The sequence below is a fragment of the Carex rostrata genome, chromosome 16 (genome assembly GCF_964058835.1).
Source record: "Carex rostrata chromosome 16, lpCarRost1.2, whole genome shotgun sequence".
NCBI lineage: Eukaryota > Viridiplantae > Streptophyta > Magnoliopsida > Poales > Cyperaceae > Carex > Carex rostrata.
The window spans coordinates 10,474,178-10,500,522 of NC_135933.1; the positions used below are offsets into that span (position 1 = coordinate 10,474,178).

General features: G+C 33.7%; 3 protein-coding genes across 3 annotated transcripts; 1 reads left to right on the plus strand and 2 right to left on the minus strand.

Annotated features, from left to right (window-relative positions):
- Positions 1–504: 504 nt before the first annotated feature.
- LOC144567523 (proliferating cell nuclear antigen-like) lies at positions 505–2,475 on the minus strand. Its single transcript, XM_078317671.1, has 4 exons — positions 2,060–2,475; positions 1,828–1,980; positions 1,635–1,732; positions 505–852 (listed from the first exon to the last, which is right to left on the minus strand). The coding sequence occupies exons 1-4, from the start codon at positions 2,382–2,384 to the stop codon at positions 634–636; spliced, it is 795 nt and encodes a 264-aa protein (XP_078173797.1). The 5' UTR covers positions 2,385–2,475; the 3' UTR covers positions 505–633.
- Positions 2,476–6,856: 4,381 nt separating this feature from the next.
- LOC144567130 (U-box domain-containing protein 70-like) lies at positions 6,857–9,291 on the plus strand. Its single transcript, XM_078317177.1, has 3 exons — positions 6,857–7,055; positions 8,612–8,711; positions 8,772–9,291. The coding sequence occupies exons 1-3, from the start codon at positions 6,857–6,859 to the stop codon at positions 9,289–9,291; spliced, it is 819 nt and encodes a 272-aa protein (XP_078173303.1).
- Positions 9,292–10,509: 1,218 nt separating this feature from the next.
- On the minus strand, positions 10,510–11,250 carry LOC144567131 (uncharacterized). The gene has a single exon (XM_078317178.1). It carries the CDS (start codon positions 11,248–11,250, stop codon positions 10,510–10,512), a length of 741 nt encoding a protein of 246 aa, XP_078173304.1.
- Between the last annotated feature and the right edge of the window lie 15,095 nt (positions 11,251–26,345).

The following is a 26,345-nucleotide window of genomic DNA, read 5'->3' on the forward strand; positions in this document are numbered from 1 at the left end:
TAAAGTTTTTAAAAATGGAGGCATGATGGAGGCACAAAAAATGGAGGTATTTGAACCCTCCTCTTTTTATAATGCATTTTACTATATTTAAAAAAATTATTTACATTAACAAAAATATATTATAGATACATTTCAATTAATTAAATATTACGTGTATTAAAGTTTGGCCTTTTTGAAAGACATTTATCTTTCATCAAATAATTTAAATTTTTAGCAGTAAAATATTAGTGGATAAATGACCAAATTTTAAATGGACTAAAATTTAATAGACGTATTATTTAAATAACTGATAACACAACTTTTTTGATAAGATTATTAATTTTTTTTTATAAGAACTGATAACACATCTTTAATTTTATTTTTTTTAATTCAATATTTTTCAAATATATGTATCATAACTCATAAGGGTTTAAAAGATAGCAAAAAAAAAAAAAAAGCAAAAAATCACCACAAGGAAAAAAAAATGTTTACTGAGAAAACAAACACAGCTAAAATCACCACAAGGATTTAAACAAATATGTTACTAATTATTAATTATCCAATGGAAAAAATACCTATATACTAAATATTTATAGAAAAAGAATATAATAATAAAATTATACAATACAATTAATACAATAGCAGAATAAATTGTTAAGCCTCCATTTCTTCATCTTCAACCTTAGGTGCCAAGTAAAATCTCATACATCCAGCACCTGAAATCTTGTACTCTACAACCATTGGCAAATCATGCGACATGCTTATAATTACATTGCTCGAAAGAGGTGTCGATTTTGTGAAGGAATTGAGATATCGAAGAGGAAAGGAGAGTGAAACCGGTTCCTTCATCTCTATCACGGTCGATTCATCTGGCTGTAAAAATTGATCGGTTTATATTATCAAATATGAAAGTTTTCTCGCAGATTTTATGGTTTTATAAGGTTATCTCGGAGTAAAGATTTTAACAAAGAAGTTTTAACTTCATGCAACGCACAAACTATAGAAGATAAACAAAACTCCATATGGTTCATGCGCTGCGTGAAGCCAAAATTGTGTTGTGAAAAATCTTTACCCGTTATCTCGTTTCATCTTTTGATCTACGGTTCTGTGATCTCTGATCTCTGTAAAGAGTTTGTTTCAACATAGAAAAATATTAAATGATGAAAAATTTGAAATTTCAGAATTTATTACTGGTGTGTCTCAATACCAAGTAGGACTGATGGATAGATAAAATACAACGATCTAATTTATTATTGGTAACTTAAGGCGGACCCACGTTGGACCAGGTGGCCAGTTTCTTCCCTGAATTTTAAATTTTTACGGATATTTATCGCTCCAACCGACTTTTCTTCCTGAATGTTTTTTTTTATCCCCTCTGAAATTCTGATTTGTAATTTGGGATAAATTTAAGGTTAAAATTAAAATAATTTTCTTATATTATGATTGGTAGTTAGAATTATAAGTTAGAGCATCAACAATAATAATTCAGAGCATTGAAAATTATAAGTTAAAGTATTATTTTTTATCTAGTACCCGATTAACTAATGGGTTTGGATCTAATTAACTATTTAAATCCGGTTCACTATTTTTCTGCCCCCTAACAAAAATCCTGAATTCGCCCTTGACTGATATTGAAAATTTGAAATGCCTATTACCTTGACTACAGAGATGTTATGTCGACATATGATATTTACATTCCCAATTGCACCACTTACTGAAAATTTTACACCTTCCTTTGTGATAGATATAACAACTGCCACAATAAAAGCACAGCACATAACAAATAAGAAGAAGAACACAAATGATGCAGAGAAACAGTAACAACTTTAAACAGGTAACAGTAAGTACCAGTATCTCCAATTGTGCTGAGATCCTTGCAAATCCGTGCAAACTCCTGTGAAGGCATTCTAACTGTTGCTTCATAACTTGTATCAGGAATGTGAAGATGCTCTGATTCAATATCCATCAGCTTCATTTCAAAGTCTGATATTCTGTCATGCTCTGAAAAAAAAATACTGGTAACAACTTAAATAGCTACATCTTAATTGATCACAGCATGAAAATGAAACTAAGAACTCACTCGGGTTTTCAAACATGAGAGACATTGTATCAGGATTTTGATCATCGGCCTTGATCGTGATTACATCTTCATTTGCTGCACATTTTAGAAGCCTTGACAAGTGTGCGAGGTTAATGCCCATGGTGAGGTTACGATCGCATCTGAACCTTTCAAAGGAATGGGGAAGCAATTGGAGAGATACGAGTGCCACGTGGCTGGAATCCATTGACTGGAGGCATAGACCATTGGAAGAGGAGCAATCAAAATTGACGTTTGAGAGGAGATCCTTCACGGATTCTAGAATCTTCTTGAGAAGAACACCTTGTGATAGCCTCAGTTCTAACATGCTTCTGACTTGATGATGAAGAGAGGTGAAGGGAGGAGTATTTGTACGAGAGAAGTAGAAGTCGTCGAGTCGAAGGAACAGAGAGGAGAAGAGACGTTGAATTGAATCCTCGCCAGTGGTTCTATGAATGGTGAAGCCGGTTCTGTTCAATTGTGTAATTCAGAACGTATGATTGTCAAGAGCTCTCCAGTTAATTTTTTATAAAAGAGAGGGATGTGCATAGTCGAACTATGGTTCCGTATTTGCGACGGAAAAGCAGGAGGTATCAATTCTCAGAACTAGCTGATTCTTTCCAATAGTAAACTAACACGTTGGCATGAAGTAAATATCTGTTGAATCAGTGCGTGGGAATAACGAATGTGGCTGCCTATTTATTTATTCCTTTTTTTTTTGGGGTCAATGTGGCTGCCTATTTATTTATTCCTTTTTTTTTTGGGGTCTGAACTCTGAAGAATGTGGGTGTGGCTGCTTATTATTTCTCAATATATATATATATATATATATTTGGAGCTGCACGTAAGCAATTTTCCTTAATATTAGAACTAGGGTGTTCTTAAGCTCACCAAAGTGTTTGGTGAGCTTAACTCCAAAATTTATTAAATTAGTTTTAAATAATGAATTCGAACCGTTGAAACTCACCTATCTACAAGTGATGCGTCTACATGTGAAAATTTTAAACATTCGAATTAATTTAGTATAAAGTTAAATGGTAAAAAAACGTTCAAAAAGTGAATGCACAAAAATTAATTTATTAACCTTCTAATTTTGATCAATTGACTTTATACTAAATTAATTCGAATGTTTAAAATTTTCACATGTAGACGCATCACTCGTTAGTTAGGCGGGTTCCAACGGTTCGGATTCATCATTTGAAACTGATTTGATGAGTTTTGAAATTAAGCTCACCAAACACTTTGGAGCTTAAGAACATCCTAGTTCTACTCTAGATCTTACATTGCAGTTTAGAAAAATAATCTTCACTAAATAGAGGGAACATGAAATGTCACAACCCAATCTGTTGTTTTTCAAATTTTTTTCAATTTTTGAGTAATTAAAACGAAATTGGAAGCAACTTGAGAGGAAAAGAAGAAAAAGAAGAAATAAAGAAACAACTTAATTCTTAGTTCCTGAATAGTTCCTTCCATCTATTCTTTTTTTTTTTTTTTTCCTTTTCTACTAATTTGATGATGTCTCACTCTAACACGTGTCCACAGTAAAAGATACATATAATTAACTAAGACAAAAAGTTAAAAACAAAAGTAGTAAGATTTGAAAGCAGCAGCTTTTACAAAATGTGTAGCCCATATTAATATCTCTTCTCAGCCCACAACAGAGTTGCTTGGCCCATCTCTCTCCTTAGATTCCTTTACTTTATACTTCTCATCTTCTTTATTCACCAAATAAACCAAATAAACCGTGACATGAAACTCTCTCAGCATTCAAAATTTTCGCTCGGAGGAGCGGCTAGGGGTTCAATCGAATTGATATTATTTGTCTGTCTTAAAAAATTAGATACATATATGTGCGGATATGGATATCTGTCTGTATTCAAAAATTGAATTGGGCTATGGTGCATTGCGATGTATAATCCTTCTTGTACATTGAACTATAAACTGTTGATTCAAAGTTCAAACAGTCAATCTAAAGAGTTTAATATGTTCTCCATATTAAAATGTGCTTGTATACCAAATTTTATATTTTTTTGAAAATTTTTACTATTTTTTTAGAATTTTTGAAAATCGTTGTTTTTATTAAAATCGTGATTTTCAAAAATTCTAAAAAAGTAGCAAAAAATTTCTAAAAAAATATAAAATTTGATCTCCAAACACATTTTAATATGGATATCAAACTGAATGGTTTAGACATGAAAAATTTCTATTATAAAATTACGGATACAATATCTGATCTGTATCCGTCTAATATATGATCGGTATTCGAAACAAAAGCAGATACATATATAGGTAGGGGTGCACAAAAAATTCGAGATTCGTGATTCGATTCGAGTTCGATTCAAAAAAGTTCGAAAAAAATTCGATTCGAAAGAAATTCGGTTCGAAATTAATTCAAACCAGTTCGATTCGAAATTAATTCAATTTCGAATTCGAACCAGGCCCAATTCGATTCGTATGGTTCGCGAACCAGGCCCAGTTCGAATTGAAATTACCTTTGCATTACGTGGGAACCACTTGCCAGTGTCTACTTTAATATAAAGTAAGCTCCACTGACACAAGTCCGAATGTTACGATACAGTACTTACGCATGTCAAACCACTGATATTGGGACCCATGGTCTATGGACCTTTATTGCCAGTGTGCACCCGCCACATAATGTACGTGCTAGTATAGGTAGTAGAGAATCCTGCTTCCTGCTTCCTACCTCATTCTCATCCCATCTTCATCATCACATCCATTAAAACGCCATGCCTAGTGTCGCTGTTAAGCTCTACGGTGTTTTCTTCAAGCTCTTCCTCCACCGTCGCCTCCAGTCACGTCTCAAGTGTCTCTCCTCCGACCAATTTACAACCACCAGCACCAGCTCCTTTGGCGTTTCCTCTCGCCCCGAGAAATCAACTGCGCCAGCTAACCCCTCCTTTGCATCAGACGGCGTTGCAAAATCGGCTAAACCAGTTCGAATTGCTCTCAATTTCGAACTAATTTCGAATCAAATCGAACTAGTTCGAATTATACCGAATCAAATTCGAACTGACCTTTTAGGTTCGAAATCTATTTCAATTTCGAATTGGATTCGGTTCGAAATAATTTCGAATTCGAATTCGAACTTGACCTAATTCGATTTGGTTCGATTCGTTTGCAGCCCTATATATAGGTTTACCACTATTTGATTTGTTTGCACTCCTAAGGGGGACAAAAAATATTGAATCGATTTTAAATGATTAATCAGATTCAAACCCATTAGCTAATTGAGTACTAGATTAAAAAAATGTTCTAACTTCTAATTTTTAGTATCCTAGAAGTCACTGCTATGGTCTTTTTTTTTTAGAAAAAAAAAAAATTCTAATTTTCAATGCTCGAACTTCTTATTTCCAATACTTTGATTTTTAATTGTAATTACCAATTAGAATTCAAAAAAATTATCATAATTCTAACCATACATTTAACACTAATTACAAATCAAAATTCTAAAAAAGGACACAAAATTTCAGAAGAGGTTAGGAGCAAATGTTCGAACATGTAGATTTTCACTAAATTTCAAAATTCAGAAAGAACAGCAATCATGACCCTACTGGGTCCGCCCCTGCTCTTCATCGATCCCAACCAATTTCTCTTTCTTTGTTTGCTAAATAATGTATAATTTTTATCCTTTAACCTTCCCCGCTGAAGTACTGACATAGTAATTCTTTATTTTACTGGAAGATAATAGGAGATCGGGCAATATGTCAGATTGACATGAAGAAAGAGACGATTCAAGTAATTAATCCAAGCCGTACGTGGGTACAATTTGAACGGTTAGGATGAGAGCTAAAGTAGAATCTTGTTTTTCTCAGAACGCATATTCTGGAGTCATGAAAAGGCGGCATGGACGAATATGATACATTTTTTTATAACATGTTATTAATTTTAGAATGCACGCTTCAAATTTTCCTCAAAACAAAAAACGTCAGGATCCTCCTACTTTTGAAAATTTTCAAATTTGCATTTTGAATCTGAATTTTGGATCTTCAAATTACCAAATGAAAAACTGATTGCTGGATTACATTTCTCGTCCATTCTATGATTTTTCATTTCATTAGCTCATGCTAAATTGCTGATGGTATCGTCCCATGATATACCAATAAAAATGAATTAATGAAGCAAAAATAAATTGTTTATTGTTACATCATGGGACGATACCATCAGCAATTAGCGCTGACCAGATAAAATGAAAAATCATAGAATGGACAAGAAATAATGCATTCATGTTTAGAGTTAGAGAGAGACGAGGACCGTCATGTTAGACCTACATTTCCTAATATTCCATTTGTTTTTGTAATATGGGTTCTCTAGGTAAGCTTCCGATCTGCTTGTTTCCCTCAAGTGGTACTATTGGTACCCAAAATAATGATCTGATGGTTACATTAATGATAAAGAATTAATTGTGAAATTGCGGGGAAATTCATGATACCATTGGCTTGACTTGTAAGTTGTAGTTAACACATAGTAAATTACCTCTGAGAAGGACAGGAGGGAGTACACTTGGTCCAAATGGTACCTTGACTGTGACACAGAACCAAATTATAGTTTCAATATATAAATTAATTTGTCATAAAAAAAAAATAATGGAATAAAAGAATGGCACAAGTTAAATAGACGAACAACTTGGGCATAAAGAATAGAGTTACTCTTATTTAATAGTCCCTCTTACCCAAGTACGAAAACTAACTGGTAAACCTGGTCCCAAAATCTTCTTTGATTTAAAATTTCATGAACTCATTCATGTCTTTGAAAAATTAAGTTTCGACAGACACAAGCAAGATGACACCGGCAATTGGGATCTATCTCGGCATAGACTATTCATGTGTTGGAGTCTGGCATGATGGACGTGTGGAGATCATTGCGAATGATCAAGGCAACATGACAACCCCATCATGTGTTGCGTTCACGCCTAACAGGCGGCTGATAGGTGAAGCTGCTGCGATCCAGGCCGACAAAAACCCCACCAACACCATATTCGGTCAGTACTTTTCCCTGTCATGAACTATTGAATTTTTGGAAATGAAGAGAACTGTTGAACAATTGTTCTTACTGATCTTTAAAAAGGTTGTACATGAGTATTTATAGCCTAGTTGTGTCTTAATTACAAAAGATTTACAAGGATAAAGCTAGCTAGGTACCTCAAATAGCTTGACAGCTATGTAATTAGAAGCTAGCTTATTTGTTGCCTAAACTATATATGCCAATGATGAATATTTTCTAGGGCTAAGAATTTTATTCCTCAATACTCTCTCTCCAGTTGGGTTCAAATAAATTGATTGAGCCCAACTTGTCGAGTATGTTTACATGGCTGGATTTGTCAAGTGCTTTGGTGAAGACATCTACCAATTGGTCTTTGCTTCTAACAAATGAGGTTTCTATTTCTCCCGACTGTACTTTTTTTTTCTGAAAAAGTGACAATCGATCTTTATGTACTTTGTCCTTTCATTGAACACTGGATTTGATGCAATATGTCGTGCAACTTGGTTGTCACAATACATTTGCATTGTTCCTTTGAGCTTTATCTTCATGTCATTGAGTAGTTGTTTGATCCAGATGAGCTCACTTGCAGTGGATGTCATGGCTCGATATTCTGCTTCCGCACTTGATCTTGCCACAACATTCTGCTTCCTGCTCTTCTAAGTGACCAGGTTGTCACCTACAAAGGTACAAAAGCCTGTGGTTGATTTTCTATCGCAGCTACCGACCCAATCTGCATTAAAAAAACCAACCACATCGTTAGAACTATTTTTCTTCATCCAAATTCCTTAACCTGGAGTGCATTTAAGATATCTTAGTATTCTATCAATTGCACTCAAGTGACTAGTGCATGGAGCATGCATAAATTGGCTTATAACACTAACTGCAAAGGCAATGTCAGGTTTGGTAACTGTAAGGTAAATTAACTTGCATACCAACCTTTGATATTGTCCTATGTCAGGTAGTGTTTCACCATCTTCAATTTCAAGTTTAATATTGGTTTCCATTAGAGTATTGGCTGGTTTAGCTCCCAATTTACTTGTTTCTTTTGACATATTTTCTTTGGGATATAAATAATCCTTTACTTGAGTGAGATATTTCTACTTCAAGAAAATATGAACCATTATAATGTCTTGATGGCTTTTTTCTGCCTGCTCATAATATCACTTTGTTGATCCTTGATCCCTTAAATACCTCACATCTCAAGTGTATATTTTTTAAGTATGTAAAGAAATGATAAACAACCACCGATTAAACTAATGCAATGTACAGAAAGAATAGATCAAGAAGACAAGAACGTGAAACTACACACACACACACACACATATGCTCTGTAGTATATTTTGGTAAAAGTAGTTCAACCTTTGCATTGGAAATATGTATATTATTTTTTTTTTTTTTTGAGAAAAGGAAAATATGTATAAATTTTAAGCATTCATAAACATCTAGGTCTATGGAGAGTTTATATTTTCCAATTAACCAGAAGTTATTTAATTTTAACATCATAGGTTGAAGTCCTCAGCAAATTGCAACATCCAAACCTTGTGAAACTCATAGGGGCCTGTGCAGAGAACCATGCACTTATTTATGAGTACCTACCAAATGGTAGCCTTGAAGACCGTCTACGATGTGAAAACAACACTTCACCCCTCTCATGGCAAGCATGAGTTCGTATTGCATTTGAGATTTGCGATGCACTAAGCTTCCTACACTGTAGCAAACCTCATGGTATTGTGCATGGTGATCTCAAACCCGACAACGTCCTTCTTGATTTGAACAGTGTTAGCAAACTAAGCGATTTTGGCCTCTGTCGTCAACTTAACCGGACAACCAATGCAAGTCAACCATTCCACATTACAGATTGTCTAAAGGGAACATTTGGTTACATTGACCCGGAGTACTTCACAACGGGGAAAATGACTCCTCAAAATGATGTTTATTCATTTGGCATTATGTTATTGCAGCTTGTGACATGCAAAGACCCATGGGGTATAAGGCAATCGGTGGAGGAGGAACATAGGAAAGGTACATTAAAGGAATTAATTGATGCTTCGGTAGGTCCCTGGCCATTTAAGGAGGCCGATAAGATGATCTCATTGGGTCTAAGATGCAGCGATACAATGAGAATAAATAGGCCTGATTTGTCGACCGTAGTTTGGAAGGAAATGAAGTCCATGGCAGATGTTGCTTCTGCATCACAATCGTCGTCATGGGCAGCTTCTTTATTCCATCGTTGATTTTGTAATTAATAACTTTCTATACAAGCTTATTTGTAGAGATCACTTGCACATGCAATAGTTGCTTAGTAGTCATTTTATTTGCTTGCTTGTAATAAGCATGGAGTGTTTCCATGACATACCTGTTGTTGGCTCCCTTGTTAGAGCCTTTTTGTTGTTTTTGTTTGTCGGGCACATCGTGGTTGCCTGACGACACTTTGCATGCTTTACTGATGAAAGCATTTCTGTCAGTTCTTATTGTAGGACTCTCTTTTCTATTAATGGATGGGCATTTCTGCCTTCTTTTAAAAAAAAAAAAAAAATACAAGCTTGCTTGTTTGTGCAGCTGGTTATTTATATTTATTTTAATCAACCGAGACTTTATCAAGTTGGTAAGTTCATCGTCAATATTATGTAAGTAACTTGGTGGATGTTTTTTAGTTTCATCGAGGGTTAAAATATCTCCTTGTAATGAATGCATTACATCTATTCTTTATTCTTCGTGATTGTTTTTTGCTTGCCAGATACGCCCTTTATCTCTTCTCTTCGCTCTTGACATTGATTACCAAGCAGCAAAGTGTTTCATAATCAACTTGTACAAGTCCGGTGGGTGGGCGCGGCCCGCTTGCATTTCAGTAAGAAAGTACGTGGACAGCAGGTCGGTCGGTCATTTCAGTACCGCGGGTTTGCATTTTACTAGCAAACCCGCGGTACTGTAGCACATACCTCCTCCTTCACCTCTGCCAGGGCCGCCTGAACGTCGCCGGAGCTCCGCCTGGTCCGCCTACCTCCGCCTAGGTCAGCACTGGTCCGCACAGGAGCTCCTATGCTCTGGTCCGATCTGACCTAGATCTGATCAGATCTGACCTAGATCTGATCAGATCGGCTCTACCTCACCCTAGGTCGATCTGCTCGGTTCCGCCACCTAGGTCACATTTGAGATTTCTCAGGAATCTCAGTCGCAATACCTCGACAGCCCAGCCGCCAACTTAATTTGTCGGCAAAAGCCAATCAGGAAATTAATACACTAAATGGTACACAGCGACGAAGATCAAGCTTTTCAATTTTCGGGGGAAGACAGAGACACATGTCTTCAATGCTCTCGGCTGTCTTGACTTTACCAGCATTTGAAACAAGTGACTGTTTCTTGTGTGATGCTACCACTCCCCATGTTACTGAAAGATACCGCAGGTTTTCTAACCTGGCCAATTGTTGGAGCTCGTCATCGGTTGCCACTGACTAACAGCCTATGCTGATGCTGAGCTTTCTTAGCTTCTCTAGCCTCGTCAGCTCTATCAGACCACACGGGTCTTTGCTTTTCGTGCTCCCAATCACAAAGCCTTTTAGCACTTCTAGGTTGACGAGCTGACCGAGGCCTCGAGGCATTTGATCAAGCAAATAGCACTCTAATACATCTAGGTACTGCAACTTCTTCAATAATGTGACAGCAACAGTCAACTTTTCGAGGTTGTGGCACGCTCTAACATTGAGAATTATGAGACAGTAAAGATCTCCAATTGAAACAGGAAGGGACTCAATTCTAGAGATTCCTCTGAGGCTGAGATACCTCAAGTTCCTACAAGCCCCGATACCCTTCAACAACCATTCTTTCACAAGCTCGGTATGGTGTTCGCTGGAGGCAGTACACCTCCCAACCTGGAAAGTGCCCATTTTTTTCTGGCCAGAGAACCATGACCTGTCGAGATGCACATATTGTTGGTCGACATTGTATACGGATAGCAAACCCTGATTGCTGGACCTACCAAAAGACCGCACTCGTGCTCGCACATGTTTTTGCCCCTTCATCAGAATCACACAATTAGTTGTACCGACAACAGGATTTCCCATGGGATCAAGCTCCAAGAAATTGTTTTCTTTCGCTGCTTCGATCAGCTGCTGACGGATCCATGGATATACTCTGAATGCATGGACCTCATCACAGTGCTCATGTTTGACTGGTACTATCAGACCATGGTACATGAACTCTTCAAAGCGTCCTTTACCGATCTCAGTATCCAGCAATGAATCAACAGCTGTTTTTTTATGAGACACTGCTTTAAGCGGCCGTCAAGGCAGTCTATTGTATTCTTGACCTCTGACATGGCAGCACTGTCTTGTGTCGACTCATAACTTAATTCGAACTGTTGTGTGGTGTTATTCACACTCTCAGTAGCTGAATAGGACCTTATGCTGATGCTTGATCGACTAGTTCTTGTCAATTGGTTCTCTTCTCCGAGTAATGTTTTCAATTGGAGCGCATCAGTTTGGATTGTGTCGAACAGGGAATTCAAATCTAAAGAAACAACCCCTAATTCGGATATTAGGAGCTTGGCTGCATCAAAGTTTTTTTTTTTTTTTTTGAAGAAGTGCGATATGTTTTCTTAGTAGTGTGTAGGTGTGACTAAGAGTTGATCAATCTATATATTGATTCGGTTTATTCTACTATGAATCAAAATCAACGGTTTAACCTTTGTTATTGTTGAGAAAATTAATCATTAGTTTATTTCGTGACAAACCAACTTTTTAATTTAATTTTAAGAAAAAAGGATGTAGTCACTAGGGTCTAGGGAGGGTTCGCTTTGATCGGTTTGTACTTTGTAGTGTGGGGGAAAATGATTTACGGTTTTTGTGAGAAATAATCATTAGCTTAATTGGCTCAGATCGTCATAGCGTTGTCCAATGGGGATTAAAATGCTTTACGGTTTTTGTGCTTCAATTATTTCTCACATTTTTTTTTAAGTCCAAATAATTAACCCAAACTGCACAACATTATATCTATATTAAATGTGTCTGGAAATCAAATTTTATATTTTGTGTTGCATATGTTAGTTACTCAATTTATAATGTTTACAGTACATGCATGTAGTTAATTATTTATTTCAAGTCATATAATATAATTAATATTCAAAAAGTAGTGAGTTGTTAATTTTAGAAAGCTTGTTAGTGATGTTAGTTCAGTCTGATATATTTATCTATTTTATATGAATTGTTTCAAGCAATTAATCCATACAAATTTTGTTATCATTAGAAGTGCTGTAACTTAATTTAAAAATAGGAGTAAAATAGAATAGTGTTAATTATTTTCGTCCCACATATGTTTTTATTTTTTTAAAATTAATTACAAATATCAAAATATTAAAGGTAATTTAATTATTGAACAATCTCTCAAATTTCTATGGCTCGATATATATACACATATGCCATCTTCGTAATATGTACTAATAAAATATATTCTTCGTAATACTCTTCTCCGAACTTATGAAAAATTCATTATCAGAAAAATACATCAAATTAATTAGTTCTCACAACATTTCAAATTTAACTACTCATTATTTAAGTTGTTAATACCTATTCATAAGGAATAAAATTACAATCTCAACTAACTTAAGCTAGTAGCTTACTTTCAATATAAAGTAGTGTGGAAAATGCTTAAATTTTATTAATATGATCATGAATCACGATCAATGTCCCCATAGGTTTCAACTATGAACTCTTGTTAATTATTGTTATTATCGTTTTAATAGTGTCTAAAATTTAAGAACATAATTGCCACTAAAATTTAGTTGAGTTTTTTATTTTATTTTATTTCAATGTTATCAATTTGTAGGCATTATACAACTGCCGCTCCCCTTCATTCCCTTATCTAAACAGAACCATATACTTAGAATTTAAATACAGTAAGGACATAGTAAAGCTACATTGGGACTTGCACTCCAAAAATTTATATAAAAGAATGACAATGGGACTACATTGATAATTTTGGTTTGAAATTAAGTTTGCCTCGTTGACTTCTAGGGCCGATTTTTTTAAAAATACCCATTAAAAAAATTAATTTAATAAAAATAACCAGACCTGAACAGAAATTTTAAAAATATCAAAACAGCGGATTTTTTCCGCGCTTCGGAATTTTTATTCTGGGCTGCGGAAAAAATTCGCGCCCCAAAAAAAAAAAAAAAAAAAATTAATTTTTGAGCCCGAGCGCGGATATTATCCGCGGGCCGGATTTAAAAATAATTTTTTTTTTTTTTTTTTTTTAGTTTGGAGAAAATTTTTTTTTTTTTTGGTCCAACTTTACACCTCTGGTTAACATATCAAAACACCTTCAAAAATCATCAAAATTTACCGACATGCATTCTTGACTTCATAGAATAAGACTGTAAAGTTTCATACAAAATCTCAAAACAGATTGTGAGATATCGGCTCTCAAAAATTGCCCGAACTGCTGAAGGAGTGCTTCTGACCCCAACTTTGCACATCTGATTAACATACCAAAACAACTTCAAAAATCATGAAAATTTGCCGACATGCATTCTTGACTTCATAAAATAAGACTGTGAAGTTTTATACAAAAAATCAAAACAGATCGTGAGATATCGGCTCTCAAAAATTGCTCGAACTGCTGAAGGAGTGCTTCTGAGCCCAACTTTTTTTGAGAGCAGTTCGGGCAATTTTTGAGAGCCTATATCTCACAATCTGTTTTGAGTTTTTGTATGAAACTTCACAGTCTTATTTTATGAAGTCAAGAATGCATGTCGGCAAATTTTCATGATTTTTGAAGTTGTTTTGGTATGTTAATCAGATGTGCAAAGTTGGGGTCAGAAGCACTCCTTCAGCAGTTCGGGCAATTTTTGAGAGCCGATATCTCACAATCTGTTCTGAGATTTTGTATGAAACTTTACAGTCTTATTCTATGAAGTCAAGAATGCATGTCGGTAAATTTTCATGATTTTTGAAGGCGTTTTGAAATGTTAACCAGAAGTGTAAAGTTGGACCAAAAAAATAATTTTTTTTCTCCAAACTAAAAAAAAAAAAAAAAAAAATATTTTTAAATCCGGCCCGCGGATAATATCCGCGCTCGGGCTCAAAAATTAAATTTTTTTTTTTCGGAGCGCGAATTTTTTCCGCGGCCCGGAATAAAAATTCTGGAGCGCGGAAAAAATCCGCGGTTTGGGTATTTTTAAAATTTCTGTTCAGATCTGGTTATTTTTATTAAATTAATTTTTTTAATGGGTATTTTTAAAAAAATCGGCTTCTGGGGAAACGGTAAGGCACCGTCTATGGTTCTATATATTGGTGCTAAAATCTCTCTTAATTTCCAAACTATTATAATTGTCAAACTATAATTTTAAGTTTATGTAAATAATTGTCAAACTATTATAATGCTGTAGAAATATAGAACATACAAATATATAATAGATAGTTTGAAAAGACAGACGTAGTTAATGTGACAGGCATGCCATCTCAAATATATTTTATCTGATTTATAATTTATCTTTAAACAATACATCAAAAATTTGGTAACGTAACGTTATTTAGTTAATAATTAATAAATAGTGAAGTTATGTCTATAGCCATTGGAATAGCTATGTGCAAATCAAACATGAGAATGACTCATTCCAGAGAATGTTAAAGTAATAGCCATGTGCGAACCAAATGTGGAAATAACACATGCCCGGGAATGACATTCCCTGGCATTACATTCCATAGAATCATTCTGTTCCTTGGAATGACCTATAACGCTAACCAAATGCCCCATTATATAGCTCTTAATCTATGTTGAAATAGGTGTTGTGAAACATGTGTATTCACTATAATTTTGTACATTCTTTTAAGCATGGTAATCAGATGTTATGACTTTTGGTATAGTGACTTTTACTAGAAATTAAGCTTTTGATTTTGCTATTACTCCTTGACTCAAGACATGTCCATTTAATTATGTCCCAATTCACGCTTCTTACCCAACTTTATTATTTATTAAGTGAAGATAATATATTACAACATATAACAAGCAAATAAATATCCCCCCCCCCCCCCACTCCACATTTTTTTGGTTCAATATGCATTTTTGGTGAAAAAATTAAGTCAACCATCCGCATGAGTTGTTAAATATAAGAAAAAAAATAACATGGTTACTTCATTTATTAATTTATATTTTACAAAATACCTTAACTTTAAAGATTTTTTTAATGAAGTTCTAATCAAGATTCGACAAAAAAGATCGAAGCAAACTACCTATGCTATTATCCACGCATTCTGGACAAAAGGGATCCGACAAATAAATTTTTATAGAAAGGAGTTTGAAATTCAAAATCCTAAAAGGAATAGCTTTTACCAAAACGACAAAATTTTGATTCAACGTTCGATTTTTAATTTCCTTCGTTATTTCTACTTAAACCTTTTACCAAAGAGGCAAATAGGCAAAGAAGCAGCAAATTAAAGGAGAAAAAAAGGGGAGTGGAAGGAACAATAGAAATGGCGTATGTTGATTATATTATAGTTTATCTTATATATTGATATATTTTCTAGGATGGGTTCATCACAAAAATCTAGTTATAAAGATCAGTGCACCTATTTTTTTAAATGAGAAGGATTATGTTGTGTGATATTATTAGTTCAAATAGGCATGACAAATATATTTGTTTATGTCAAATTAAATTAGGATCAATTTAGTATTTTGTTTTTGTTTTTTTTTCATTCCTTATATATATATTTTTTAAATTATTTCTTTTGTTTCATAATTACTTTCTTTCATCCTTTCTCATGCATTAATTCATTCCCCTTCTATTTTGTTCCATTAATTTAGTTTTCTCTAATATCTTAGGCGAAAAATTAAGTAATGTGTACAAATACACAAATAATTTTCATTTATTGCTCAAATAAAATTGAAAACCAAAGTGTTTTTAAAGAGAGAGAAGTTCATCATGCGAAATTCATTTTGCCTTAGACACATACAAAGTTCATTTTATTCATATGGCTTGTATATATTTATTTCTAAAGCAACATAATGCATGTTCATAAATAAAAATAGTGTGAGTAACCATAATTAATGTATAGATCGAATAATACAAATAAAATTCAAATGTCTTTATAAATTTATACAGAACTTTTATGTTTTTTTTTTTTTATACCTCACCCTTTTAAATGACTAATAACAAAAATTGTGAAACTTAAAATACAACTATTAAAACTATTATATATAATAGAAATTTAGATATATACCTCCATTAATTAGATATTTATCTATTAAAACTTTAAATTTAGTTATTTTCCCATTGAAACTCATCGTATTTATTTATATCTCCGTTTAGTGATTGAATCATTTAAAAATATTAACTAATACTGATAAAACAAATTGACTTTTTTGTCTCTAACTTTGAATTACATAAAGCAAGCATAACTTTTAGAAAAGGCAGTAGTTCAAAAGTTAGTTAAACAGAAGTAAGCAAAACATTTCATAAATATGACTATTATATCGAGTTTCTTTTAGAAAATAGTCTAGGTGATATATAGGAATAAGTAAAGTTAAAACTAAAAAGAGAAGTTCAAAGCATATTATCCTCCATATATATCTGCCCATGTTGTTGAGCTGCACTTCAAAGGCCTTCCTAGCATGCATATCACTATTAGAACTGCTACCCCGATCTTCTCACCCAATTCGCCAGGTGGTGTGGCATCTGTACATTGTAGTTAATGCTAACACTCACGGCATATAACACAAAAATGAGTATGACTTCACATACTTAGGACTGGTACACAGATCGAGAGGCCTAGTGACACACTAATAGAGATTTACTAGCATCATACCATACCGGTACACAGAGTTAAGAACACCATGTTAAGATGCTCCATAAACATAAAAAAATACGATGCTCACCTTTACAAGAATAGTGACCATGATAGCATTAAGTGCTAAATTTTATTTACATTGACAAAATAAGCACATCAGTTGACCATTACAAGAATAGCAAACAAATTCAATTAGTTTTCAGGCATGTTTTACTCACCTCACCTTTCTACGTCAGCCCAAAAACGTGCTTGGCAAAATGCAATTATAAACCAATGAAAAGGAAAAAAATATATAAAAACATAAAGAAAATACCCATGATTCGGACAGTAATAATCAAAGCGTGATATCTGCTTGCCGTGGCTCACGTAGGTGTGTACCTGCAACCAAAATATAAGCCATGGGAAAAGGTGATTTGAACAAAGCAAGAACAAAAGGAGAACATCAATCGTGTCTTTTTTTCATGAATTGAGATGACCTTTTCAACTGTAGGCTTGAAAATTGTTCATGTAGGTACTCAACCCAACTCACTTACCATGACTATTCAAACCTATAGACAGACTGATGGAAAAATATCAACACAACCAAATGCAGTTTAAAATAAAGAAGGTAAAATTGCAATGACTTTTGGCTACTGAAATTAATTCTAGGTTAGTAAACAAAATAGCACCACAATTTTCACAGTTTTCAAATAAAAAATGATAATAATAAGGACCTTAATGTAAAATTTAAGAGGAGAGGACATCAAGGCATAATGCCTGATCTCAGATGAGTCATGGAGCTCACTCATATCCTGTGGCCCTTCCTACAGAAATATTAACATTTACACGTATATAATTGTTTTTTTTAAATAAAAATGCAAAAAATAATAAATGTAAGGACCTCTGTGAAAGAAAAAATATCACTGTTGGCTCAAGAGATGTCTAAATTCAATCTAAGTTCGTAGTTGTTTCTTATAGCCACTGGAACTGGAGTTCATTCAATTAAAAAGGCTCAATTTTATAAATAAACAAGTTACAAGGATATAGGTGCAAAGTTGTGAGATGAAGGTGTAAACAGTGGACTTGACTCCACAGTACCATGACTGAAAATGAGCACAGAGCACCTCATGAATCTCTATAATACAACACACTGTATTGAATCTTGTAAAAATAAACTTTTGATAGAGATGTGTTAGTAAACATAAAAGTGAGGTTGGATATGTAAAATGTACAGTCTGACAAGGCAATGACCAGCACAAGTGAACTTGATTTCACAAAAAGAGCCTACTGTCAAGAATTGATAAAAACAATAAAAAGTGTAAATACTGTGAAAACAGGGACCAATTTGTTAAACTTTGTTCATAGGCGCTGACAAAAGTTTAATCTTACTGACTCATCTCTTTTAGATACTCTTATAAATAAAACATACAGCCAAAACCCTAAAAATATGTAACACCTTGCATATAGGCATTAGGTGTTGTGCATTGTCCTCGTACCATCCCTCTTGTACCTGGACCAGCCATTCATGCGTATATAAAAAACAATACCCATACTGGTACAGTACCAACCATAAAAACAATCCCAAAAAGATCAAATCAGTAGGCATATCTACAGATCTTGAAATGATCCCAAATCATGCACACTGTTAGAGTACAACACACTGAATATACTTGCACTTGATATTCCATTTATGGGTATTTTTAAGATAATTATAAACAATTGATGAATCTTAGTCAGTGAAAAGTAAGAACTGCGCAGTTACAGTGTGCTGGCACAAGAACTGATCTGCACAAAATCCATAAATTTCATACAGTTCTGGGTCTCCACAAATCCTGATATTTTTTTAGCCTATAGTTCATGATCCAACCATCATTTTCATATAAAGAACTAAAAATTATACATAGCTAATTGATCACAATAATTTGTCAAAGTTCAGTGATTCAGAATATGTAAAAAGGACAAAATAATAAAACACCATGTCAAATTGATAGAATTAAGGACTAACAAATCATGAAAATGTGCAAATATACACAAGGAGATCCCCTGAGCATGACTACATATATACCCCAAGCATAGTAATTGATGTGAAACCTGATGGTCAGGTAGAATTGAATTCATAGCAATGCTATGCACTGAGAGTTGTTCAAATGGATGAAATGGATAAAGGACCTGTTCATTACGCGGGGCTCAGTCAAGCTAGGGTATTAATCAATCAATGGGGACTCCACTGATTTCTTCTTACATATATAATTAGCGGGGGTTGCCGGAATTAGGCGATATGAATATTGAAACCAGAAGAGGTAAGAAAGGAATACAAGAATGTTTTTATTATTTCTTGATCAGTCTTAACAGTACACTGTATTGCCCTTTATATAGGGAAAGTAATTACAAGCTATTCACAGAAACATGTAGAAGCATAGTCTGTTATAACTAACTATCTCCTAACAGCCTATGCTAACTAACACCTGTTCTTACTAACTGGGTTGACTGATCGAGTATGCGTTGACTGATCTTGAGTAGTATCTGTGATGACTCTATTAATATATATAGCTGAGCATGACATATATGCCATGGATATCAATATATTCACTGCGAGTACAGCCTGGCATATATATAGCTAGGGGAAGGCAATTGAGATACATCTCTAATTATCTCTGTATTACAGAAGCATGTCAGTTGAGATACATATATATATATAGAGTTAGGCTGCGGTGCTATGGATAGCATAGTGGCCTCTATGCTACGGCTCAATATTCGAGTTTTCAAAATCCAAACGGTCGATCCGAACCGTTCATCTTATTCTCCATATTAATATCTGCTTGGAGACCAAATTTTATAATTTTCTGAATTTTTTTACTATTTATTAAGCCACTTTGAAAATCGCTAATCCAACGGTTTTACTGTTTTGTGCAGCCACCGTTGGATCAACAATTTTGTAAAATACTTAATAAATAGTAAAAAAATTCAGAAAAATGTAAAATTTGGTCTCCAAGCAGATATTAATATGGAGAATAAGATGAACGGTTCGGATTGACCGTTTGGATTTTGAAAACTCGAATATTGAGCCGTAGCATAGAGGCCACTATGCTATCCATAGCACCCCAGCCTAACTCTATATATATATATATATATATATATATAGAGAGAGAGAGAGAGAGAGATGGGCTACGGTGAGTTGCGAAGTAAAGCGACTATTTTACTTCACGCTCATATTTTGCGATTTTTAAGTTCAAAACGTCGATCCGAACCGTTTATCATGTTCTCCATATTGAAATGTGCTTGGAGACCAAATTTTACATTTTTTAGAATTTTTTTACTATTTATTAAGCAATTTTGAAAGTCGCTGATCTGATGGTCCAGAAAATTTTACTGTTTTTTACTGTTCATAGCAAAACAACAATTTTCAAAAATGCTTAATAAATAGTAAACAAATTTCAAAAAATGTAAAATTTGGTCTCCAAGCACATTTCAATATGGATTAAACATCTAACGGTTCGGATCGGTCGTTTGGACTTTCAAAATAAAAATACAACGTGAAGTAGAAACGCGTTTTACTTCGCAACTCACCGTAGCCCACCTCTATATATATATATAGGAATATGCTAGCATGTTATGCATAGCATAGAGTGCCTCCGTGCAACGGTTCAATATTCGACTTTTTAAAATTCTAACGGTCAATCCGAACCGTTCATCTTGTTCTTCATATTAATATGTGTTTGGAGACCAAATTTTACATTTTTTGAAATTTTTTTACTATTTTTTTAGATTTATTGAAAATCGCTGTTTTTTATGGTCCAGATTTGCATGAAAATAGCGATTTTCAATAAATCTAAAAAAATAGTAAAAAAATTTCAAAAAATGTAAAATTTGGTCTCCAAACACATATTAATATGGAGAACAAGATGAACGGTTCGGATCGACCATTAGAATTTTAAAAATTCGAATATTGAGCCGTTGCACGGAGGCCCTCTATGTTATGCATAACATGCTAGCATATTCCTATATATATATATAGAGAGAGAGAGAGGGAGAGAGAGATAGGCTAATATGCTTTCGGTAGCATATGGGCCGAAATACACATGGTCCAAAAAAGTCGATTTGAACCGTTCATCTTGTTCCCCATATTAATATGTACTTGGAGACCAAATTTTACATTTTTCTGAATTTTTTTACTATTTATTAAGTCACTTTGAAAATTGCTGATCCAACGGTGGCTTAACAAAACAGTAAAACCGTTGGATCAATGATTTTCAAAGTGGCTTAATAAATAGTAAAAAAATTAAGAAAAATGTAAAATTTGGTCTCCAAGCACATATTAATACGGAGAACAAGATGAACGGTTCAGATCGACTTTTTGAATTTTGAAATTTCAAATTTGGACCGTGTGTATTTCGGCCCATATGCTACCGAAAGCATATTCGCCTATCTCTCTCTCTCTCTATATATATAGAGCTAGGCTACGGTGAGTTGCGAAGTAAAGCGACTATTTTACTTCACGCTTATATTTTGTGATTTTAAAGTTCAAAACGTCGATCCGAGCCGTTCATCTTGTTCTTTATATTGAAATGTGCTTGGAGACCAAATTTTACATTGTTTTAGAATTTTTTTACTATTTATTAAGCAATTTTGAAAGTCGCTGATCTGATGGTCCAGAAAATTTTACTGTTCACAGCAAAACAGCAATTTTTAAAAATGCTTAATAAATAGTAAAAAAATTTCAAAAAATGTAACATTTGGTCTCCAAGCACATTTCAATATGGATTAAATATCTAACGGTTCGGATCGGTAATTTGGACTTTCAAATAAAAATACAGCGTGAAGTAGAAACGCGTTTTACTTCTCAACTCACCGTAGACTACCTCTATATATACATATAGGAATATTCTAGCATGCTATGCATAGCATAGAACCCCTCCGTGCAACGGCTCGGATTTCGAGTTTTCAAAATCCTAACGGTCGATCCGAACCGTTCATCTTGTTCTTCATATTAATATGTCTTTGGAGACCAAATTTTACATTTTTTGGAATTTGTTTACTATTTCTTTATATATATTGAAAATCACTGTTTTTTTATGGTCCAGATTTGCTGAAAACAGTGATTTTCAATAAATCTAAAGAAATAGTAAAAAAATTTCAAAAAATGTAAAATTTGGTCTCCAAACACATATTAATATGGAGAACAAGATTAACAGTTCGGATCAACAGTTAGGATTTTGAAAACTCGAAATCCAAGCCGTTGCACGAAGGGGTTCTATGCTATGCGTAGCATGCTAGCATATTCCATATATATATATATATATATATATGTATCAAGACTGTATCAAATGGTCAAGACTGTATCAAATGGAAATTAAATGGGATAAAAACATACAAATGACGTGAGTACTAGATCAGCCTACAAAATGTTAAGTGAGGCCGGTAAAAGCAGATGGCGGTTCACTAAATTATGGAATAGCAAGGTACGGTACGTACCACCAACGGTGAGATCGAGAATTAATCTTCATGTACCTATTGATCCAAGGGAAAATCCTAACTAAACAGGTATTTGGGGAGCAGTGCATTAGTGCATATATATATATATATATATATATAGAGTACGGCTAACGCGCTTCCTCTAGCATATGGGCCGAAATGCTTCCGGTGGAAATTTGAAATTTCAAAATCCAAAAAGTCGATCTGAACCGTTCATCTTCTTTTCCATATTAATATCTGCTTGGAGACCAAATTTTACATTTTTCTGAAATTTTTTACTATTTATTAAGCCATTTTGAAAATCGCTGATCCAACGGTAGCTTCTGATTTTTACTGTTTGGTAAGCCACCGTTGGATCAGCAATTTTCAAAGTGGCTTAATAAATAGTAAAAAATTTCAGAAAAATATAAAATTTGGTCTCCAAGCAGATATTAATATGGAGAAGAAGATGAACGGTTCAGATCGACTTTTTGGATTTTGAAATTTCAAATTTTCACCGAAAGCATTTCGGCCCATATGCTAGAGGAAGCGCGTTAGCCGTACTCTATATATATATATATATATATATATATATATATACCACCGAATATACTAGTCAACAGATGCATGCATGCATGCATGAAAAAGCAAGGTAGGCGTACGTACGTAGGTGACTTAATTTTGGACTTAAATGATAATTAATTAAGGGACATTAGTTGCTGGTACAGTGCGATGTAATTTTTTTCAGGAAAATTAATTTTAGCTTGAGAGACAGACTAAATTAAAATGTAAATAAGTAAATAAGTATAAATAAGAGGAGGATTAAAATGCCTGACAATTTTCATGCTTATTATACTTCACATTCTTTATTTATTTCTGATTTTTCACATTCATAGTCGTTGGATTAATACTTGTGGAAATCAATAAAATCAAATCATTAGTGCGTCTTCTCTGAAAGTGAACTAATTAATAGCTCGATTTCATCTATTTATCGAAGAAAAATAGTAATTAATATATTTTGTTTATTTCTAAAAATAAAAAAAGTTGGTCAATGACGCTGATGATGGATGTCATTTTTCGGTCGACCCAATAGAATTAGTCGAATTTTGTAATGTGTAGGTGAGTGGTAACGCATCTTTTTATTAGGTTGGGTAGAGGGGGGTTTACATGATTTATGAAGTTTCTTTAAATTTTCGAAACAAATGATTTATTCGAAGGTCAACCTCATCCGAGTCGGATGCTCTTATAAAATTTTGAAGGATTAACAAGTGGAAGATTTTCTAGACCATTTCTGTTTGGAATATTCATGCCTTTTTCATGGTCTTTTATGGCCGCTAGTTGGCGCAGGGATGGACTCAGAATTTTTTGTCAAAATAAGGTAAAAATATATTGAATTGGATTTAAATCCATTAACTAATTAGATATTTGATAAAAAAAACAATACTTTAACTTATACTTTCTAATACTTCGACTTATAATTTTTTATTCTCTAACTTATAATTTTAATTATCAGTCATAATTCAAATGCTTCAGTGGTAAATTTATATGATATCAAATTATCAATAGCATATATAAAATATAGATCCTATCACTACTACGTACAAAAAACATTAACGATACACAACATATCATGCAGAGATGTAATAAAAATTCAAGGGAAAATTAACAATATATAAAGGAAGAAAGAACATTATAAAAGCACCATTGAATACATAAAATCACGCCGGAAAGGATCTAGACCAAGCATCGTGCATGCATCTGGTTTTGAACCAATGGTTTTCAATGAGAAATTAATTAATTAATTAATTAAGGATTCTCTGCTGATTCTAATACTGTAACCATCTTTACGATCGATAGGAGATACTGAACCAATGATTGAATTATTGTTGTAATCAGTAAACAATTAATTGCATATATTTATAGAATTGCGCCAGTACGTGTGAATTAATCAGACCAAAATCTACAACGTTAATTATTTTAGTGCGGCGTGGAGAACATCGGATGCTTTTTTCAAAACAACCTACTTTTTTAATAAAATGGTTGAAAGTAGAGCTTCTGCATGCTTTACGCAGACACTCCCTTCCTTTTTAACTTTTAATTAATTAATGACTTGATCATGAGGTGCATTTCTTCCTGCGAGCTCACGGGGATCAGGAAAGGCTAGTTCTTTTTCTTCCAATTATAATATATATAGCTATCGTTTGAATGGTGTTATCCCTCTCATGTTTTGGTTATGTAACTTCATATATAGTTTCAGTTTTCAAACCGAATATCTCTGTAGTTTAAGTTATTTGATAGCTTTGTATTCGTGAAATAATGGATTTAGAATGAGATTATATTTGATTAAAAATTTCCAGAAATTTGAAGCTAAAATAGTCATCATAAAATTATGTTGTCGGTCAATGGTCAAAGCAATATTTTATGATCCAATCAGAAAGTTTGAATAGTTTTTTTTTGGCGGAAAGAGGGTAATAATTTTTTTGGTCAAAACATGCTCGGAGTATTTTCCAATTGCAACTTTTGACTTTAAGCTAAAAAAATTAGGAGATGATATTATAAATTGAGTATTTAATTACATTTGAAATACTAAGGCAGATCGTTGTACCAAATATGTTTAAGGACGAGTTTTGATTGATGAGTATTATTACTTATATTTTCTTCTAGATTTGCTTTAACGAATTATATCTATATATATATATATATTATATATATATATATAGAGGTTGGCTAAGATCAAAGTGGTAGTTCCTGAGCTTTGGTGCTACCAATTCATTTTTCAATTTTCAAAGTTCAAAACGTCGATCCGAACCGTTCAAGTTGCATGTTCTCCATATTAAATTGTGCTTAGAGACAAAATTTTACATTTTTCTGAATTTGTTTACTATTTATTAAGCCACTGGTGTGAATAATTACAATACAAGTAATAAATCCTAATTTACGCTCAATTCGGTTGCAAGTGTACAACCTTGTCGAGTAGTACTTAGGGATCGTCTCCACAGGGACAAGTTGGAATATCAAATCTAACCTAACAATTTAATTTAGTAAAAGAAAGTAAAAAATGTTTTTGTTTGTTCAAAGGTTGGTTTGGTTTTGATTAAAATGAATTAAACTAAAGTCTTAAAGCAAAATCTGAATTTTTAACAAGTATGAGAAATTAGGGTTTCTTAGGGTTCCTATCCACTAGTGTTATAACTAATTGGTTTATTAAATTTATTCTTTTAGTTATGAAGGCACAGTTGGGTGTTGTAGGTACAAAGAGATATCTCTATATTAATACCATCTTTAAATTAGAATAAACGTCACCTCTCGGTACTTGGCTACTCTAATCTAAAGTCATTAAGTTCTTACTGTCCCAATTGATCTAGAAAACTATCTTTCACCTCTCGGTACTTGGCACAATTTTCTAAACTATTGGGTGAAGCCCATATAAGACAAGCGTCACCTCTCGGTACTTAGCCTATCAAATACTTTATTTCTTATGGTCTGGACCTTTTTTGAAAAGCATGGTAGTAGCTACCAGCATTATGGTCTGGACCTAATATTCAATTTCTCAATTGCAAATACCAAATCCTAGGGTTTCATGTGATTTCGATTAAGTCTTCACAATCAATTAAAATAAAGAATAGATCATAACAAAGAACAAGAATATATAAAATAAAACCAACTAAATCATAACAAAAGTTTCAAGTACAACCTTAATCAACCCTAGAAAAGCCTTTAGCCAGTCATGGCTAAAGCACAAATCAAAAGAATAAAAGAGTTCCAAAGGAAAGAAAACAATAAAACCGGTTGATCAATGGTGTTCTCTTCTTCCTCCTTCTCTCTTCCTTGCTTTTCCTTGCTTTTCCTTGTTTAAAACCAGAAATTCTGCCTAAAAAAACGTACTCAATCTGTTCTACAGGTCCTCTTTTTATCCCCCTCCAAAACCTAGAAATAACTAACCAAAAATAGCAAATTCGGGCTCTGAACCGACCTAATTGCGGGCCGCAATGCATGGAGGCAGTTAATCAGACTGCGCAGAAGAATTTTGGAGAGGGCATTGCGGGCCGCAATAAAGGTCCTTGCGGGCCGCAATAAAG

Bases quoted from the DNA above. Each gene is read 5' to 3' on its own strand.
- LOC144567523 (XM_078317671.1), bottom strand. From the start codon at position 2,384: ATGTTAGAACTGAGGCTATCACAAGGTGTTCTTCTCAAGAAGATTCTA. The intron at 1,981-2,059 runs GTGAGTTCTTAG...TTTTTTTTTCAG, and splicing joins TCTCATGTTTGAAAACCCGA to AGCATGACAGAATATCAGAC. The intron at 1,733-1,827 runs GTACTTACTGTT...TTATTGTGGCAG, and splicing joins CAGCACAATTGGAGATACTG to TTGTTATATCTATCACAAAG.
- LOC144567130 (XM_078317177.1), top strand. From the start codon at position 6,857: ATGACACCGGCAATTGGGATCTATCTCGGCATAGACTATTCATGTGTT. The intron at 7,056-8,611 runs GTCAGTACTTTT...TGAAACTCATAG, and splicing joins CCCCACCAACACCATATTCG to GGGCCTGTGCAGAGAACCAT. The intron at 8,712-8,771 runs GCAAGCATGAGT...CCTACACTGTAG, and splicing joins AACACTTCACCCCTCTCATG to CAAACCTCATGGTATTGTGC.
- LOC144567131 (XM_078317178.1), bottom strand. From the start codon at position 11,250: ATGTACCATGGTCTGATAGTACCAGTCAAACATGAGCACTGTGATGAG.